The sequence below is a fragment of the Anabrus simplex genome, chromosome 9 (genome assembly GCF_040414725.1).
Source record: "Anabrus simplex isolate iqAnaSimp1 chromosome 9, ASM4041472v1, whole genome shotgun sequence".
Classification (NCBI taxonomy): domain Eukaryota; kingdom Metazoa; phylum Arthropoda; class Insecta; order Orthoptera; family Tettigoniidae; genus Anabrus; species Anabrus simplex.
Genome location: NC_090273.1, coordinates 69423177 through 69444225, shown reverse-complemented (window position 1 = coordinate 69444225; position 21049 = coordinate 69423177). Strand labels below are relative to the sequence as shown.

Below are 21049 nucleotides of genomic sequence, written 5' to 3'. Positions count from 1 at the left end.
AGGAACTGGTCATCCTCCCCAGTTTTATCCACCGACTGAGAGTCTGCAGCTCCAGAACACTGCCCTTGAGGAGGTAGAGGTGGGATCCCTCGCTGAGTCCGAGGGAAAAAATCTACCCTGGAGGGTAAAGAGATGATGATGATGATTATTATTATTATTATTACATGCATTTCCGTGGATCAGAGCGGGAAGAAACGTGGGGGATAAATAGCTGCACATAGCATGTACAAGATATTAAATTTTGAAAGTTCTTGTTGCTGGAACGGTTCTCTGCCACTTTCTTCATACCTAGTTCATCGACGATTTTCTTAATATAAGTCCTTCTTGGTTGGCCCCGTGTTTTCTTCCCCAGAATTTTACCCTCAAAAATTAACCTGAGGAGAATGTCATGCTAGAGTAGTAATAATATTAAGATATAAAAGATAATGCTGACTTACTGAAGTCTGCTGGGTTGTGAGTTGTGGGACAAATGAGCCCGCTGTCCTCGAGGAACGGAACGAGATCTCTGGGCTCCCCCTGGTACACGCACTGCCCTCTGGCGAGGATATACACCTGGTCGAACTGGTTGAAGATGGTGGCTGAGGGCTGGTGTACTGAACATACCACGGTTCGACCCTGCTCGGCCAGTAGACTCAGGACCCTCATCATTTGCTTCGTGGCTACACTGTCCAAACCTCTGGAAAAAATAACGATGCAAGTGAATTTCTGAGCTTGTAGCTTATTTAGGGAAGCAATGAATAAGATAAGAAAGATATGTCATTTCGGAAGAAACCGAAGATGCCAGGTAGGAAACCAACTAGAACGGTGAAAGTTAAGTCCATTTTGCCCCCTTTAACATCATTTAACTGTGGTTTTCTGTGGATTAATATAAAAATTCAACTCTTAGTACGTAGTAAGATTTAGGTCTATGAAAAATAATTCGTCCGTCCTCCAGTGAGGATGACCATAAAGGTCCAGAATACAAAACTCACAGTATATAATTACAATAATGAAATATTTTCCTGTAAAATTCATCATAAGAAGATTACGATTTCAAGTATAAATGCAAATGTATAATTTGTAGAGAATATCTTATGATCTTCTCTATGTCATAAAAAAAAATATTTTTAAAATTTTGGAGGATAGTGGCTGTGTTTTTCGGCAGGGTACCTCTGGATCCAAAAAGGAGGCTTCTGATAAACCACCGACCAAGAAGAATATTATATTTGGCTGATACCTATGGCAGGTATAGCGTATAAATATTTTTTTTTCAATTGGCATTACGTCGCACCGACACAGATAAGTCTTATGGCGACGATGGAAAAGGAAAGGGCTAGGAGTGGGAAGGAAGCGACTGTGGCTTTAATTAATGTACAGCCTAGAGTAAAAATGGAAAACCACGGAAAACCATCTTTAAGGCTGCCGATAGTGGGGGTTCGTACCCAATATCTCCCGAATGCAAGCTCACAGCTGCGCGCTCCTGACCGCACGGCCAACTCTCCCGGTCTCTTAAGAATTGATACTATTTTGCGTCCTGACATGTCTTAATGTCAGCAGAAATGTATTGTTCGCCAAAATCAGACCAGGGATATCTTAGTCCTTGGGACATGTGAGGCTCCTTTCACAAAGCATTTCTTTCGGAGGATACCATTAATAAACAATAACAAGAATATTATTGGGTGCATTCTTTTAATATGCCGTTAGAATCTCAACCTGCGTTTCCTAATGTCCCTATGAATATTTGACTTTTGTTATATTTCCTGTCTACTTTTAAGTCGGTATTTTGTCAGTCGGCGAGTTTTGGGCGTAGAATTTTTCTTATGATTTTGCGTTCCTTTTTCTCAGTGTATTCAATGTCTGATTTCTGTTCAGATTTAGAGTTTTTGATCCATAAAGACATTCTGGTTTAATGTCTGTATTGTAATGTCTGGTTTTGTGTGTTTGGAGATAACTTTCTTGTTGTAGGTATATTGTGTCCGCCTCTGTGGTGTAGTGGTTAGCGTGATTAGCTGCCACCCCCGGAGGTCCGGGTTCGATTCCCGGCTCTGCCACGAAATTTGAAAAAGTGGTACGAGGGCTGGAACGGTGTCCACTCAGCCTCGGGAGGTCAACTGAGTAGAGGTGGGTTCGATTCCCACCTCAGCCATCCTGGAAGTGGTTTTCCGTGGTTTCCCACTTCTCCTCCAGGCAAATGCCGGGATGGTACCTCACTTAAGGCCACGGCCGCTTCCTTCCCTCTTCCTTGTCTGTCCCTTCCAATCTTCCCATCCCTCCACAAGGCCCCTGTTCAGCATAGCAGGTGAGGCCGCCTGGGCGAGGTACTGGTCATTCTCCCCAGTTGTATCCCCGACCTAAAGTCTGAAACTCCAGGACACTGCCCTTGAGGCGGTAGAGGTGGGATCCCTCGCGGAGTCCGAGGGAAAAGCCAACCCTGGAGGGTAAACAGATTAAGATAGAAGGTATATTGAGTTATTCGATTTGCAGTTTCCATCTTCTGACTTCTGATTTAATTAGCTTTTGTTTCGAGTCCATTTTTCTGAATTTTTTCAACAATATATTTAAATTGTGATACTCATTTAATCTAGAAATATTTTGTCTTCATGAATTTTAGTCTTGTTAGTGTCAGATCATGTATTCTGTCTTTTCAAAACATATCTAAAGGCAGACTTTTCCGCAATTTCTTCAAGAGTTCAATCTAATTTTAGGCTGTTGATATGTCTCGGGTTGAGACTGCTAGGTCGCTGGAAATACTAGGCAATTTATCGCTAATTTTCCTTTGCCTAAAGTGATTGGTTGGTGAATTTTGAGGATTAATTTCTGTTTGCACCATTCTGGTATCACTTTTCTCAAGGTCGCAGTTGAAGAGTAAAGGCGAGAGCCCATCTCCTTGATTTACTCCCGTTTTGATTTCAAAATGTTCTGAGATTTTCCCCATGAATTTAACCTTGGACTCATTATTATTATTATTATTATTATTATTATTATTATTATTATTATAGTTGTTGTTGATTCGTTATATCCAACTAAGGAGCGCGTTTGAACTTACTAGCACCATTTTTTTCTCTTCTTCTCTTCCCAAAATCTCTTCACCCTCTGCCGGGCTGAGTGGCTCAGACGGTTAAGGCGCTGGCTTTCTAACCCCAATTTGGCAGGTTCAATTCTGGCTCAGTTCGGTGGTATTTGAAGGTGCTCAAATACGACAGCCCCGTGTCGGTAGATTTACTGGCACGTAAAAGAACTCCTGCGGGACTAAATTCCGGCACCTCGGCGTCTCCGAAGATCTTAAAAAGTAGTTAGTGGGACGTAAAGCAAATAACATTATTATCTTCATCCTCTCGCTGTGTTCCTTATAACGTTGTTCAGTCCATCCTGTATTTAGTCGGGTGAGCTTTACAGAAAATTGGTGTTTGTGAATTAAGATTCTGAATTTTATTCTGTCTTGAATGGTTTCTTCATTGATGCCAATTTTATTCATGTCTTCACTGATTTCTTTTAGACAATTATTGCGATTTTTCATTAATAAGACTAAGTTTAAAATTTTCTTTTTGAGCCTGTTATTATCCATTCTATATAAGGTAAGGGTGTATTCTTCCCGAAGGCAGGTCCGAATATCCGCAGAGATGCACCTAAGCCGGAGTTTACGTCCGGTAGGGTGGCCAGTTCCTTTCCGCTCCTCCATTCCCTCACCCCCAACCAACAGCGCGTGGCAACCCTTCCACACTTTGACCATGCCCAATGTCGCTTAACTTCGGAGATCTCAAGGGATCCGGTGTTTCAACACGGTTACAGCCGTTGGCCACTCTATATAAGTGACCATATAATTGTAATAGCCGTTTCCTGATTGTATCTGTAATATCTTTCTGTAACTTGATAGATTTCATGCAATTTTTTTCCATCCAAATTTCATTTTCGCACTCAGTTCCTAAGATTTCCCTGAGGACTTTACTTTCTTGTTTTTCGATCACCTTTATTCGAGATCTGCCACCAGTTATAATAGTTTCAGATGCGTATTATTATTATTATTATTATTATTATTATTATTATTATACATAAAACGCTAACGCGTATGTTTCACAAAACTCAAGCTCTTAAACCAGAAGTAGTTAAAAGGTGCGGTTTGTACCAAAATCTTCCAAATCGTCTCAGTAGTACAGGAAAAATCTTGCATTTCTTGAAAAGTGAACGGAAATGTGCTTATTTTATGTAATTCATTTAATTACCTACAAAGTCGCACCAAGATTTGGGTCGACCTTGACGGACAGCGTCCTATTCTGTATCATGATAGTCCGGCAAGAAATGCTGTATACAGGAGAATGGAAACACGACGCCATGTTTGATGAAGTACATTGCTTGCTAGGAGGTTCATGACCGTGGCTGTATACAGGAGGATGGGAACACGCATCCATGTTTGATGAAGTGCATTGCTTGCTAGGAGGTTCATGACCGTGGCTGTATACAAGAGGATGGGAACACGCCGCCATGTTTGATGAAGTACATTACTTGCTAGGAGGTTCATGACCGTGGCTGTATACAGGAGGATGGGAACACGCATCCATGTTTGATGAAGTTCTTTGCTTGCTAGGAGGTTCATGACCGTGGCTGTATACAGGAGGATGGGAACACGCCGTCATGTTTGATAATAATAATAATTTTAAAAAGTAAGAATCGTATGGCCTCAGCTACCGTGTGCAGACATTTCAATTTGACGCCATCTGGCTGTCTGCTCGTCAATTTCGACGTTCCGTTTTACTCTAGGCCCACTAGATGGCAGGCCGAGTAAACCGAAACTCTCTTGGGCGTCTATGGCTGAGATTTAATGAATTTTGTCGGGTAAACACCAAATGTGTCACCAGAGATCTTTTACATGCCGACATCGTACGACATGGGGTGTCGAATGGACTTTTTTCCGCCCTTCAAATATCCGACTACCTCTGCCGGGTTTGAACCCGCTATCTTGGGATCCAGAGGCCGACACTCTACCGCTGATCCACAGAGGCAGCTAACCATGTTTGATGAAGTACATTGCTTGCTAGGAGGTTCATGACTGTGGCTGTATACAGGAGGATGGGAACACGCCGCCATGTTTGATGAAGTGCATTGCTTGCTAGGAGGTTCATGACCCTCGCTGTATACAGGAGGATGGGAACACGCCGCCATGTTTGATGAAGTGCATTGCTTGCTAGGAGGTTCATGACCCTCGCTGTATACAGGAGGATGGGAACACGCCGCCATGTTTGATGAAGTACATTGCTTGCTAGGAGGTTCATGACCCTCGCTGTATACAGGAGGATGGGAACACGCCACCATGTTTGATGAAGTGCATTGCTTGCTAGGAGGTTCATGACCGTGGCTGTATACAGGAGGATGGGAACACGCCGCCATGTTTGATGAAGTGCATTGCTTGCTAGGAGGTTCATGTAACTAAGTAACTCACTGCCTGTCGTTTGGAAATAGCAATCCAACATGCAGTGTTTTCCAGATGTACAGTCATGTAACTAGGCACATCATTGCCGAGGAATCTGTTTGTTTTCGCACCAGATGGGAAAACAAAGAATGTCATGGGTCAACTCGCGTTGCAATGAACATCATGCATAATACAAATAAATCGCCATTTATGTAAGCAAATAGAAATAGTTTGATCAAATTAATAGACGTAGGAATCTAAAAATAGAACATATTTGCAATAATTGTTCCTTTGTTTTGTAAGTAAAATTACAAGTAAATATAGTAAGAAAAATATAAATAATAATAAAACAAAAATTATGAATAAAAATGTTAATAAAAATTGCATAAAGTAGAATTAGTTAAAAACCACCTTTTATTAATTGAGGCGTAGCAGCGCACGCCAGGTATGAACTAGTTATTATTATTATTTTGTGATATTCTTTGTCACTAGTTTGGGGAAGAATAAAGTGATGATATATTTTTCAAAGTCATGTTACATAATAACCAGGTGGAAATGGATAAATGAATAAGCAGTTCGGGACCTATTGATCAAACAAACAAACAAACAAACAAACAAACAAACAAACAAACAAACAAACAAACAAACAAACAAACAAACAAACAAACAAACAAACAAGGAGCTTCATGGTGATCCTATAAGGCTTTTTCTATTTAATGTAGCAACTGCAGATGTAGTACAAACCGAGAGAGTAAAAGCGGTCATATACGCTGATGATACGGTGCTGGCCTCGAAATTAAGAGAAGACCTACAAGAGGGCCTCGATTAATTAGAAGTAAGTATGGGCCCAATAACTTCTAGGAAAACGGCTGCAGTGATCTTCAGGAAATGCGGAAGAGCAAACATGACCTCTTACTTCAATCTACTCAGTACAAGTACCTAGGAATAACACTGCCGTTATAAAAGAAGAATTATTTAGACGCGCCATCAAAGAAAATATCTGTGCCGTCATATCAATGCAAGATATTAGTCATCTCAGTGTTTTCTCACTATTTGTTTTACGTCGCACAGACACAGATAGGTCTTATGGCGACGATGAGATAGGAAAGGCTAAGAGCTAGAAGAAAGTGGCCGTAGCCTTAATTATGGAACAGCCCCAGCATTTCCCTAGTGTGAAAATTGGAAAACACAGAAAACTATCTCCAGGGCTGCCGACAGTGGGGTTCGAACCTACTATCTCCCGAATACAAGCTCACAGCTGCGCACCACTAACCACACGGCCAACTCGCTCGGTCTTAGGAAAATGTCTCTAAAATCGGCAATGAGGTCTTTCAAGGTAAAAGTGATGCCTGTTGTAACATAAGCTTTAGATAATATATGGACTATTCCGGCCGAGGCGGTAAAGGCGATTTCCAGCCAGAAAGTGAAAAAATTAAGAAACGAGATATACACTCCAGAGGTGTATATGGCTCTGAGGTTCACTCAGCCTACCCAAAAAATGAGTCCAAGGTTAATTTCTCGTGGCAAAGGCGGCCGGACATAGAGCTAATTACTCTAGTGGTGGTCGTGATTATTGTTTTAAGAGGAAGTACAACTAGGCATTCATCCTCTATTAACACTAATCAGAGAGAAAATATTGAAGGGATCCGACACTTTGAAAATGAAGGTATCGGCCAAAGAAAACAAGGGAAATGTAGGGCGTGAAAATGAAAGACTCCCTGGGCCTCGATTGCTCTAATACCGTCGGGGTCGGAAAAGAACAAGTGTTGACCAAGGGAGTTGGATAGGAGCAGTGCCAGGACTAATACACGCTCCCAAGTCAAGAGCCCCTGGGGCCCCTTTTAGTCGCCTCTTACGAGATGCAGGGGATACCGCGGGTGTTATTCTAACGCCCCCACCCACAGGGGTGCTAACCACTCTACACCTCCCCCCCCCCTCGTACCGAGGTTACAGATAGTGGAGGCATTTACCACCCCCACCCCCCTCCCTTCCAGGGCCTTCATGGCTTGTACGGAGATGACTTTGCTAAACAAAAGTAATCTGAAAGATAAGTCTTGTTCTTGTTTGCCTGTCTAAATACAGCCCTCCGACTGTATGACCATCTACCACCGAGCTGCTTCAAGAACTTCATGCAGATAAGATGAAGATCCCAATCGGAGGACATACTACCAGTAGAATAGAAAGGCACTAAACTACGAAATGAGACACACAATCACCCGTTTTGCAGTAGCCTATACAGATTTCACCACGAGATTTGCAAAACTGTAGCATTCTATTCGCCCAAACCTGAATGTAGTTGTAAAGATCCACAACCGGGCGAGTTGGCCGTACGGTTAGGGACGGGCAGCTGTGTGCTTGCATTCGGGAGATAGTGGGTTCGAACACCGTTGTCGGCCTGAAGATGCTTTTCCGTGGTTTCCCATTTTCATACCAGGCAAATGCTCCTTAATTAAGACCACGACCGATTCCTTCCTACTCCTAGCCCTTTCCTATCCCATCGTCGCCATAAGACCTGTCGGTGCGACGTAAAACAACTCGTAAAGAAAAGCAAGATGCAATGAGAGAGTTATTAACAAAGTTCGTGTTGTGCTGTGCAAATAAACGACTTCACACGTGGATCCTTTTTACAAGAACAAGAAGTCAGGAAGAAGATCACTCTTGAACGATCAAGGTCAACTAGGACGAGATTCAAACCTGCCTCACTTGAGGTCGTCTAGTTTAATTATGTGATAGAAGAAAAAAAGTAATGTTGCAGAGTGTAAATTATTGTAGAAGGAATGCACATCGATGCAATTATTAACCGGTTTTGTGTTGTGCCTATAGGCTCCGTGCGCTAATGGGAGACAAGGTCTATATGCACAGGTCAGGCCACGAATGTTAATCATGGAGCCGCCATTTTGGAACTCAATGTGGGCGTTCCCTACAGCATTTTCATGTTGCCTATAGGAGAGTTCCGCCTCTGTTTGTAGTGGTTAGTGTGATTAGCTGCCACTCCCGGAGGCTCGGGTTCGATTCCAGGCTCTGCCATGAAATTTGAAAAGTGGTACGAGGGCTGGAACGGGGCCCACTCAGCCTCGGGAGGTCAACTGAGTAGAGGTGGGTTCGATTCCCACCTCAGCCATCCTGGAAGTGGTTTTCCGTAGTTTCCCACTTCTCTTCCAGGCAAATGCCGGGAAGGTACTGAAATTAAGGCCACGGCCGCTTCCTTCCCTCTTCCTTGTCTATCCCTTCCAATCTTCCCATCCCCCCACAAGGCCCCTGTTCAGCATAGTAGGTGAGGCCGTCTGGGCGAGGTACTGGTCATCCTCCCTTGTTGTATCCCCCGACCCAGAGTCTGAAGCTCCAGGACACTGTCCTTGAGGCGCTAGAGGTGGGATCTCTCGCTGAGTCCGAGGGAAAAACCGACCCTGAAGGGTAAACAGATCACGAACGAGTATAGGAGAGTTTCATATTCAAAACATGGATTGAAGAACACAAAAGCTGTTAAAATTAGTTTTATTTGCCTCGGATTACACGTGATTAATAGTTCTCCTGTAAAGTGCGAATTGTGACATAATGATAACTACTTTTTTCATCTATAAGAACTCAGTTATCATATATTGTGAACATTTTCATTGGAATTAAAACCAGACTATATGACATAATTATCATAGCCGGGCCGCGTGCCTCAGAGGGTTGAGACGCTGGCCTTCTGACCCCAACTTGGCAGGTTCGATCCTGGCTCTGTCCGGTGGTGTTTGAAGGTGCTCAAATACGTCAGCCTAGTTTCTGTAGATTTCCTGCTACGTAAAAGAACTCCTGCGGGACTAAATTCCGGCACTTCGGCGTCTCCGAAAACCGTTAAAATGTAGTTAGTGGGACGTAAAGCCAATAACATTATTATTAAATTTATCATAATTTTTTCAGCAAGTAGGCCTAATTTAGGCTACGTAAGCATGAACAAAATAATGTAATGATCAAATAAGTGCGGACGGTTAAAATTCAATGATTACACACAGGTACGCGGGAGGAACCGAAATAAAAGAGTATGAAATCTGGTCGTGGACTGCTGATAGGAAGTTACCTCAGTTGATAGCCCATTTGGTGGCCTAAAACAGCATTAATAAAATCATTATGACAACAGTGTGATGAATCCCTGCGGGTGGGGGACGCACATGTAGGATACACCCGCCGTATCCCCTGCCTGTCGTACGAGGCGACTAAAAGGGGCCCAAGGGGCTCTCAACTTGGGAGCGTGTGTTGGCGACCACGGGACCCTTACCTGAGTCTTGGCATTGCTTCCACTTACTTGTGCCAGGCTCCTCACTTTCCTGTCCGACCTTCCTTGGTCAACTCTTGTTCTTTTCCGACCCCGACAGTATTAGAGGCCTAGGGGGTCTTTCATTTTCACGCCCTTCGTGGCCCTTGCTTTTCATCGTCCGTTACTTCATTTTTCGAAGTGACGGATCCCTTCTTTCTTCTTCTTTTTTCTCTCTCTCTACACCCTGTGGGTGGGGGAACGCAGACGAAAAATACACCCACGGTATCCCCTGCCTGTCGTGAGAGACGACTAAAAGGGGCGACCAATGGATGACTGTCTTAGAACCATGAAACTACTTTTGATTAGTATCATCACGCGGGGTACACCATGGGTCGCCTTTACTTGCGAGTTGTACCACTATATTAGGTACACAATAGGTTTGTGATTAGTAGCAGCAGTGTGTGTGTGTGGACTGTGGGTTTCCAGTACCCGTGCGTCGTACCCATGTGAGCGACACCATGGGTCTGCGTTGCCTGTGATTAGTGCCCACTATGTGAGGAACACCACGGGAATACCCGCACCCGTGATTAGTACACCTAGGTGAGGAACCTCATTGGTTTGCGTTGGCTATGAGTGGCGTCATTTTGTGAGAAACACCATAGGTCTGCGTTACCTGTACGAGGTACAATACTTTTGAGTAGTATCATAATATTTGGAACACCGTGAGTTTACGCTACCTTTGATTAGTACCGCAACTTGAGAAATACCATGGTTCTCCTTTACTAGCGATAAGTGCCATTATGCGGGATCGTTGACATAGATATTGCCCCATTTAGACAAGCGTCATCAATTCAGGATTGGGCTTTGGAAGCAGTCCCTTGGTCAGTAATATTGTTTATGGGAATGTGAAGCATTGCTTGTCTTATCCACTGATTGTTTTAAATTCATGTTCATCAATTCATTCCTCATCATCACGTTTTGAATTCTGGTCGGTGGATGAATTTTGTACTTTTAAATTGTCATCGCACTTCGTCTCATTTCGTACCATAGGGGCCGATGACCTAGATGTTAGGTCCCTGTAAACAACAAGCATCATCATCACCATCATCAACAGTGTGATGGTCTACGTAGCGTAACGGGTTCGATTCCCGGTACTACCAGAAATTTAAGAATGGCAGGAGTGCTGGTCTGTGGTTCAAATAATATATACAGCTCACCTCCATAGGGGGAGGGCCTGAAAAAAAAAAAAAACTTCACCAATTCGGGATGAGGACGCGTGTTTATTATAATAGAGTGATATACATTTTATATAATAAAATAATAATTTTAATATGTTATGCAAATTTTTCATTACCTTATCAAGAAAATTGTGTCTAAAGGTTAAAGAATCTGAGAGGTCATAGATTTATATGAATTATAAAAATTAGTACGATACGTATTGCAATAAATTGGGAAACACAATTTTATATACAAGCATTGAAGGCAGGTCTCTTCCCTTGCGGGCCTACCTGACATACGAAATAGATTTCAGGGCATTAGGAACGTCAAAATTTATAGGGATGGTATTTCATTTTAGCAGCTTCCTTCCTCCATCTGCTCCTTAAAATGAAGCTGCAGGTAAAGATATTACTGAAGATATGGTCAGCAAAGTAGTTTGATAGACAAGCTTTAAACAAAAGCAAATCAAATAAACTTGGTGATTATTACTTCATTTTTCTCTAGCAAAATTTATACTAACCTCACAAAGCTGTGAATGTTCTGTTGGCTTGATGTTGGACCAATTAAAATTCCTGATTTTGAAATCGCTTTTACACTATAAACATTTTGTTTCAGGAATCAGAATCACTTAAAGTTGCCAATAAATAATTATTTATATTATGTGTCTGTGTTTATAACATGATTAAGTCTACCTCTGTAATGCGGCGGTTAGCGCTACTAGCTGCCTTCCTCGGGGGTCCGGGCTTCATTCCCAGTACTGCCAGAAATTTAAGATTAGCATGAGAACTGGTATGTGATAAAAACTGTACATGCAGCTCATTTTAATTAAGGGTGTGCTTGAAAAGAGTTGCACCACCTCGGGACGAGGACATGAATTTACGTATGTAAAATATGGCATTTCTGTGAGCTATTTATATTGTGTCATGGAGGCCTGTTTTTGTAATTATAATTATGTTTGTCTACTGTCTGTTCAAATCCATTTCGTGAGGTCGTGACGGAATACTATAAAATTTCACATTTTGTTCTGTATTACAGCATTATTATTATTATTATTATTATTATTATTATTATTATTATTATTATTATTATTATTATTATTATTATTATTATTATTATTATTATTATTATTATTCCTCGCACATATGTCGCATAGGTGCGCGGTCTGCTTACTAATAATAATAATAATAAGTGGTGATTACTGTTTTAAGAGGAAGTACAACCATTCTGTAGTAACGCTAAACAACGAACGACCCCCTAGGCCTGGAAACCTAATAGCGAAAGGGTCGGAAGACTTTTTCGTTGCAATTTGTTTTACGTCGCACCGACACAGATATGTTTTATGGCGACGATAGGATGGGGAAGGCCTAGGAATGGGAAGGAAGCAGCCGTGGCCTTAATTAAGGTACAGCCCCAGTATTTGCCTGGAGTGAAAATGGGAAACCATAGAAAAACATATTCAGGGATGCCGACAGTGGAATTCGAACCCAATATCTCCCGATTACTGGATACTGGCCGCACTTAAGCGACTGCAGCTATCGAGCTCGGTTCTCCATAATGCAATCTCACTGCTGCATGTCTCTTACCGCACGGCCAACTCGCTCGGTGGGGTCGGAAGAGAACAAGAGTTGGCCATGGAATGTCTGATAAGAAAGGTGAAAGGGAGAAGCCTTACATAAGTGGAATCAATTAGTTTAATTTTGTAAAGTTTACTTCAGTTCAGTTTAATGTGTTAATATTTAGTTTAATTTCGTGAATTTTAGTTCAGTTTAGTTTAATTTGGTGAATTTTAGTTTAGTTCAGTTTGATTTGCTAAAATTAAGTTTAGTTGAAATAAATTTAGTGTAGTTGACTTTAGTTCACTTAAGTTTAATTTAATTTGGTGAAGTTTAGTTTAATTTGGTGAAGAGCGGTTTCGTTTAATTTACTTCAGTTTAATTACATTTTGTGAAGTTTAGTTCAGTTCGGTTTAATTTGGTGAAGTTAAGTTTAGCTCCGTTTAATTTTTTCTTTAAGTTCAATTTAGTTTAATGTTGTGAAATTTAGTTTAGTTTAATTTGGTGAAGTTTGTTTTAGTTCTGTTAGTTTAATTTTGTGATGTTATTGCAGTTTATTTTTATTTGGTGTAGTTTACTTTCATTTGGTGAATTTAATGGATTTTTAAAATTAAACGCGAAACCACAACTGCCGTGTTTGCACACCTGTTGATATAACGCCCTTTTATCTGCTTGCGTATCAATTTACACGATCATGGTGCGATGACCTGCGATGTTAGGCCCCTTTTAACAACAATCATCATCATCATCATCATCATCATCAATTTAGACTGCCCATTCTACTCAACGAGGAATTTCTGTTGAGAGATTTATGGTTGTCTTAATGTTGTGGTTAAACAGCGAATGTGTCACCAGAGATCGTAAAGATCGCAAAGATCGTACAACGTGCAGTATCGAATGGAATTCTTTCTTTCCTTGCGTTTAAAAATTGGAGTTTGAACCAGTGTTCTTGGAATTCGGAGACCGAAACTCTACAACTTAGTAGAAAATGGCAGCACACAATGTAAATTTAGACCTAAAACATCTTTGTTATCCATCACTTGTCAGTTAGGTATGACTTATACAGTCATTACAATAGTTGTTAAGGTACTCACGTAGTCGGCTCGTCCAGAAAGATGACGGGTGGGTTACTGACCAGTTCAAGAGCCACAGACAACCTCCTCCTCTGTCCTCCAGACAGCATCTCGCTGCGGGTGTCCTTACATGCACTCAGGTCCAGCATCTCCAGGACTTCGTTCACCTGCAAAACAAGATTTCGGATGTTAAAGTATGCGTGACGACAGACAACAGTGGTCATTGAACAGCCAACACTTGCAAGGTCCACAATGTCTTTCTTTTTCTCACAATTCACTAGCCTACCGTTCATTTGTGGATACGCTCATTCATCTGGCCTTCATTGATTATAAAAAAGCTTTTGACTCAGTGGAGATTTGGGCAATCATGAAGGCACTTCAAAATGCAATGATAAACTCAAGGTATATAAAGCTCCTGCAAAACATTTATGATCAAGCAACAATAGTAGTCAGAGTGGACGAAGACCTCATCACCAATAAAATCCCAGTTGGCAAAGCAGTTCGACAAGGTGACAATCTCTCCAAAGCTGTTTACCCTTGCATTGGAAGATGTATTCAAAACCCTTCATTGGGATAATAAAGGAATAAAATTCAACGGGTTATATTTGAACCACCTGCGTTTTGTCGATGACATTGTGCTCATAAGTGAAAATCTAGATGAGGTAGAAAACATGATCCAAGAATTAAAAACTGCCTCTGCTAAGATTGGTTTGGAAATGAACATTAATAAAACGAAAATACTAAGCCCAGACAGTCAACCACTTAAAATGGGAAACCAATATATAGAAGCTGTCGATGAGTACATCCATCTTGGACACAAGATAAAACTTGGAAAAGACAACCAACGTGCAGAAATTCCTCGCAGAATAGGTAAGAGTTGGACAGCATTCCAAAAACTAAGATTCATCCTCACCATCAAGGATGTTCCAGTTAACCTGAAGACCAAGGTTTATAATACGTGCGTGCTGCCAGTTGCTACTTACGGTCTGGAAACGATGACTCTGACGAAGGAAAGTGCTCGCAAGCTTCAGCGAACACAACGAGCCATGGAGCGACAGATGCTAGGGATCAGCCTTAGGGATAAGATCCATTCAGAGGACATCAGGAGAAGAACTAATGTAACAGACATCCTAGAGAGAGTAGCAAGACTAAGATGGCAAGGCGTAGGACACGTAGCTCGACAAGAATACAACAGGTGGACCTCTAGGATTGTTCACTGGAGACCATGGGAACACAAGAGAGGCATTGGAAGACCCCAGAAGAGATGGCTCGACGACATAAAGCTGTTGGCTGGAACACGCTGGTTCCAAGTGGCTCAAGACCGAAGACGATGGAAACATATGGAAGAGGCCTATATCCAACAGTGGATTGAAATAGGCTAGAAAAGAAGAAGAAGTATCTTCCCTGTGGGTGGAGTCAAAGTATGTCGAAAGAGGGGAACAATAAAAATGTCTGTACTCGCTCTCAAGTCTTCCAAGTTCAAAAACATATCCATGATTCTATGTTTTTCCGTGTAGCGGAAAAAACATTATGAAGCCTTATTTTTTGACAGCTTTACATACTTAAGTTTCATATGACTTAAACACTAACGCCTATATTCATCATCGTCAGTTACTTTTGCCTTATCCTAGATTTTGTTTTGAAAACTCGGATAACCCTCACTTCTTTATTCACCGTATTATTTCGGTTTACCAAAACTAAGTTTTCGTTTGAATCTAAATTTGAACCTTAAATTGTTCATACTGACGCAGGGAAAACAAATGACTACGTGCTGCCGCCACTATCGAAATGTAAACAAGTTTTGATTCCATTCGGGGTTTGCAAATAATTCATAAATTATGTTCGCTCTTGACCAGAAACGAATAAAGAAGCCTAATATGACTTTCCAAGAAAATAAATTGTTGCTGAATTTGGTGGCAGAAAGCATTAACATCATCGAGAATAAGAAAAATTATAGCATATACATTGTGTATTTCACTAAAAACATATGACAGTATTCCTTAATTCTTCATTAAAAAGTCATTCTCGTGTAGCGTACAAGATATAATCAAGAATTCATCTTAGGCTTACCTATGTGATGGGAATTCCAGGTTATGTTCGATCATAGATAACACTTGGCAATGTTGAAGATTTAGATAACCTAAAATGTGTCTGAAAATCAGTGTCGTCGTAGTCCTCGAAGTATGCTGCACGTTCTTTATCCACCTACTACGTTTATTAATTGCATAATCTTGATCATATTCCTCGACGCTGTGATTTTCTCTTTCAATTAGATGTTCAAGCCGTCTACAAGCTGCCATCTTGTAAGTCTATTATCTTAGATTTCCCATTTTTCCGGCCAACCTTTCACCAGTAAAATGTTAAACCGACATTATACCCGTTATCCGGGATAATGTTGTTGGTGAATACAAACTTAACAATTATTTCGGTTTATGTAGCTTTAAACCAAGGTAAACGCTAAGAAAACCGAGATAACATTTCACCAACGCGAATAAAAGCTTTTATCTTGATTTACACCTAAAAAAGAACCGAGATAACAGTTACATTTGTATTCAACAACATTATCTCGGATAACGGGTATTATCTCGGTTTAAAATTTTAACGGAGAAAGGTTGGCCGGTAAAACGGAAATCGGGTATAGTGCGCATTCGTATCCCTGAAATATCACTACAAAATTTGTCACAAATGGAACATAATAATTGCTTTTACACATATCAAGTGAAAAATTGCGGCAAATAAAGAAATATTTGATTTATGGAGAATATTATGTATACGTACTTTACCACTTTACAAGTACATTTGGTGTTACGCTTACAGTGACACACGTCTGTCTTTTGTCTTACACTTTCAACAATTTCGTGTGTGATGTCTGTGTTCACTGAAGTTCTTTGCTTTCGTTTCATTGCTTTAGTTGTGAATGACATCATTTCCTGAATTGTATCGCGATATGCAATATTTAATAGGCGACAAAATGGTATGGCCAATGTACTGTACATAAAAAGAATTCTATGGACTAGTGATTTATTGGTCCAGGGATCGAGCTACTTTCGTTCGAACAAAAATAAAAATATTTATTGGTTCAGGGATCATGCTATTTTTCTGTTGACCTCCATTTTTCTGTTTGAACTGGCCAAGGATCATATAAGAGAAATAGATCCGTCACTCCTGTATAATATAGTTCACTGAGAAAACAGGTCATGGAAGCTATAGTGGCCCCTGTATCTCCGCCAACATAAGGAAATAAATACCACGATAATACCTCGTAATAAACTTGATAATAACAGTTGTTACTTTGTTAAAATTTTAATTGTGATAGAGATAATGATTGCATTTCGGTAGTAAAGTTGTATCTAAAGCTTCTCTCGTGTCTTTTACTTGAAAAGCAAATTGCAATTATCGTATTTGTATGTTGGCAATACTGCTATAATGCCAGCTTGTATCGTTGTTTCACCATTCGCATTTTAATGTACACTTATTAAATAATAAATGCAACATTGATTACTGAAAATGTTAATGCAATTCATATAAAACCCCAAAACGCCCATATTTGCCTAAATCACGATCTAACGTAACCTCATTCTTTCGCTCGTTCGCTAAACCCTTCCCACGACTTTTATGTACGGGAATGGAAAACAGGAGAAAGGAATAAGTAAAACACAGCATAATGCACACAGTTTATATTTTGAATTTTATTCCAAACTGCAGGTAAGAAGCACAACCACACACACGTTTACTCGCAACAGCTAGGTAGTTCAATTTGAAATACGTTCATGATCATAATACTATTTCTTCACACTAAGAACGCGTATAATTGTAATTTCACTCCATACTCTCAAAAAACTGGATCAAAAATCTTGTTCAATGCGAAAGAATCTCAACAAAGTTTCGTCTAACAAGCACTATTACTTAACTTATGTCTAGCGCCTGACAATGTGCAGCCACTCGGAGTAACTCGGCTAAGTTCGGTCCGTGGCCTATGAAATACAACATGGCCGGCAGATAAGCAGCTGATGGTAGTCGGAAACTCGGCCGACTGGATCCCTCGCTGCGCCCTAGAGCGACGCATCAAGTCAGCCGTGTCGACAAGCTAATTGTTCGACAATCACCCACCACGTTTGCAGTTAAGCTCCCTACATTGCCCTACTTTCTCAACTTTCAAATGCGCACAGTTCGTAGACATTATTTTAATCTTAAATCCCATCATAGCTCACACCGATATTTACAAATCTTAATTAATACACTACCTTCTTAAATCAACCATGCAACTCCAGTATGCCAAGGTTTTTGAAAGTAGGCAAATGAATAAAAAGTTACATTAACGCTGCGTATGTTTCATAGATTTCACTGAAGTTTTAAAATCTTCCTGTTGAGAGGTTTCTATTGAATTTTATAAATAGCTCGCACTTCTGTAAATAATTTGTGACAATGTTAATTAAAAGTGGCTTTAAAAATATTTCTAAAAACAACTGTGGAAGCCCATCATTACAAGTGTCACATTATATTTCTCTCGTGAATTTGTCTTTCTTGAGACTGGAGCAGTTTAGTCATTCATTTCGAGGAAGGTAATGCAGAGCTGCAATAAGAAAATCAGAGACAATTGTCAGAAGCGATACAAAAGATGACTAGATTCATAACAAAGAAATAGTGACCTTCCATTATCGGATGGATGTGTTATTTCATGCTTCAAAAGTACCACGTCCCCCACATAATGTTTCAAACATTGAAACATTAACCTGTTAATTATCGGTTACTATTCGAAGAACTTGAAAACCACCGAGTGAGTTGGCCGTGCGGTTAAGGGCGCGCAGCAGTGAGCTTGTATTCGGGAGATAGTGGTTAGAACCCCACTGTCGGCAGCCCTGAAGGTGGTTTTCCGTGTTTTCCCATTTTCATACCAAGCAAATGTTGGGGCTGTACCTTAATAAGTGCACGACCGCTTCCTTCCCACAGATGGTGACGATGGGATAGAAAAGGGCTAGAAGTGTCGGTGCGAAGTAAAGTAACTCGTATAAACTTGAAAACCATGTTCTTTGACTGCTTCAATGGCATCTAATGTAAATTTTGCCCCCTGCTTTCCAGTTAGCAAATAAGTGAAATATAACGAAACCGGGAGACTATTCTATAAAATGTTGGCAATCCCTTGAATAGAATACACAGTAGTTTCTTAGCCAGCTTGACTTCAACGCCCAGTGCATCTCTGTCGACATCTCTCATGCCGAGACATGTCTCAAGCTTCTATCATATTGTAGTAATATTTGAATACTGGTGTCCCATTGCTATCGGAAAGTTCAATATTGCAAAGTCCATAACAAATATACTAGTTAGTAATTGTAACGAGGGTATTGCCTAATATTTGGACACTGATATTCCATTACTATCTTAATGTGCGCCAATAGAATATAGTCGACAGATGTTACCCGAGCACGGCCGAGTATAGCCGACAGATCTCACCCGAGCGCAGCCGAGTGGCTTCACATTGTCAGGCGCTAGACACAAGTTATTACTTACCGTACGACCAAGTTCCCTTCACGCGCAACGATAACAGTGTTGTGTTTTGAATTTGCTGTACCGCGCAACTGAATGTGTAATGCCAACCACTGCCTACTAAATTAACCCTCTATAAGAGCATTTTAGTTTTCACTAGTTGGCGGAGATTGAGGAGCCCATCTCGGAACTGCTTCGGACGCTCCCTATGAAGTGTCACCCCCTTGGAACTGGCCGCTCTAATCATATGGACAAAGATAATGAGAATCCACAGACATAGCACTCCCATTCCACGGTGCTAGCCCTGGACCTGAAGAAAGTAACAAAAGACGGCACCAGCAGCGGAGTACGACCAAATACAGTAGAGACAATACACGACACTGAGCGAGATATCGAGGGACAGCTATTGGAGCACACTCTAGCGGATAGACCTGAACGGTACTGATTCTGTCATAAGAGCACGTGTATTTTTGTGTGAAGTTTTTGGTGTTATTTATGCGTTTTCAGTGAGTTGACATAATTAAATAGTAGCGTGTGTCATTCCTTGATATCTCCTCTCAACAAGAGGGGAAAGGTATGTGCTGTGTTTGGCTGCAGTAATTACGAAGTAGAGAAAAATGCGCGCTCGTTCTTCAGGTTCCCTCGTGACAAGAACATGTAAGTAATATTGTGTATGCATATATATTCTTCCAGTGACAGAGATTATTATAGTACTTCATAATCTTCTGACTTGCTCGACCCATGTTTTAACGGGCTTAAAATATAATTCGCATATTTTATTGTATAGTGCAGCAGTTAACCTTCAATACCGATGTGTTGTTGTAGGTGTGATCTGTGGGTTTTGAAATGTCACAGAAGCGATTTGGATAAAGTGTACAAGAAAGAAGGGACGTTACGCTTGTGTAAGAATTGTAAGATCTGTTCAGATCATTTCCAGGCCAGCGACTTTAAAAATCCTCGACTATACAGCCAAGGGTATGTTACATTTTTACTCTAATTGTACGTAAATATTCCTCAAAGCATCACTATCGACAACATTTTCAAACTTTTCTTTCTTTTATCCCTCTTCTCAGATTAAAGCCGGGATTTTATAGATTTTCTTTCTGTTAGTAGGCTTCATGTTAAGAGGAAAATTGTCCAGCTATTATACCGTAATAAATGTTAATTCAATGCATCATATGTGTAAGGAATGTGCCGATATTTTTATTGACAAATGTCTTAATGTGATGATACATTGTTTTTAAATGAGGAAAAAAGACAAATCCAACCATAAGATTTCAGGCAGGTATGCTAAAGCTAAAAAAGTAATGCATAAATAAAAGATCAAGCCATTTCACAGCAGTCCATTTCACACCTTGTTTATATGTCTAATTTCAGTCTTTGAATAATAACCTTTTAAATAATTCTTCATTCATTTATCCAGAATTGCTTTAGCAACTTCGAAGTTAATATCTCAATACCACTTTCTTTCTAGACGTAATTTATTTATCCATTTCCGTATATACATTTCCATTGATATTTGAATTTAGCGCGATTTGTTCAGGTCAAGTCACTAGGAGCGCCACCGTCGAATTGTCTCCCATTTTAGCAAGGCGAAATCCGTAAGTGTCGTGTATTGTCTCTACTGTATTTGGTACGACATAAACAAGTCCTGTCTACAAGCCTAAAGTATGTGTTCATATTTCTCAAATAACAACGGTATTTCTTAATTTGCCGCAGATCTTTCACTTGATATGTGTAAAAGCAATTATTATGTTCCATTTTTGACAAATTTTATAGTGATATTTCAGGGATACAAATGCGCATCGTACCCCGGGAAATCTTTCAAGATAGCAGCTCCTAGACATCCGGAATATTTAACTGAAAGAGAAAATCACAGCGACGAGGACTATAAACAAGATTATGCAACAAAACGTCCTAGGTGGATAAAAATAACGCGCTGCGCACTTTGAAGACTACTATGGCACTTATTTTGAAACACATCTTAGGTTATCTAAAGCTTCGTCGCTGTTATCCATGATCAAACATAACCTGGAATTCCCAACACGTATCTCTATTATACAGTAGTTTTTAACTTGTATGATACACGACTGGAAGA

At 40.5% G+C, this 21049-nt stretch overlaps 1 protein-coding gene across 1 annotated transcript in view; it reads right to left on the bottom strand.

Annotated features, from left to right (window-relative positions):
• Window positions 1–408: 408 nt before the first annotated feature.
• The window catches only part of LOC137502160 (ATP-binding cassette sub-family G member 1-like), a 285436-nt gene continuing 264795 nt past the window's right edge, over window positions 409–21049 (bottom strand). The window contains exons 4-5 of the mRNA XM_068229153.1: window positions 13489–13634; window positions 409–676 (exon numbers count right to left, since the gene is read on the bottom strand). Coding sequence (XP_068085254.1) covers window positions 409–676; window positions 13489–13634 — 414 coding nt within the window. The remainder of the gene's footprint in view (window positions 677–13488; window positions 13635–21049) is intronic.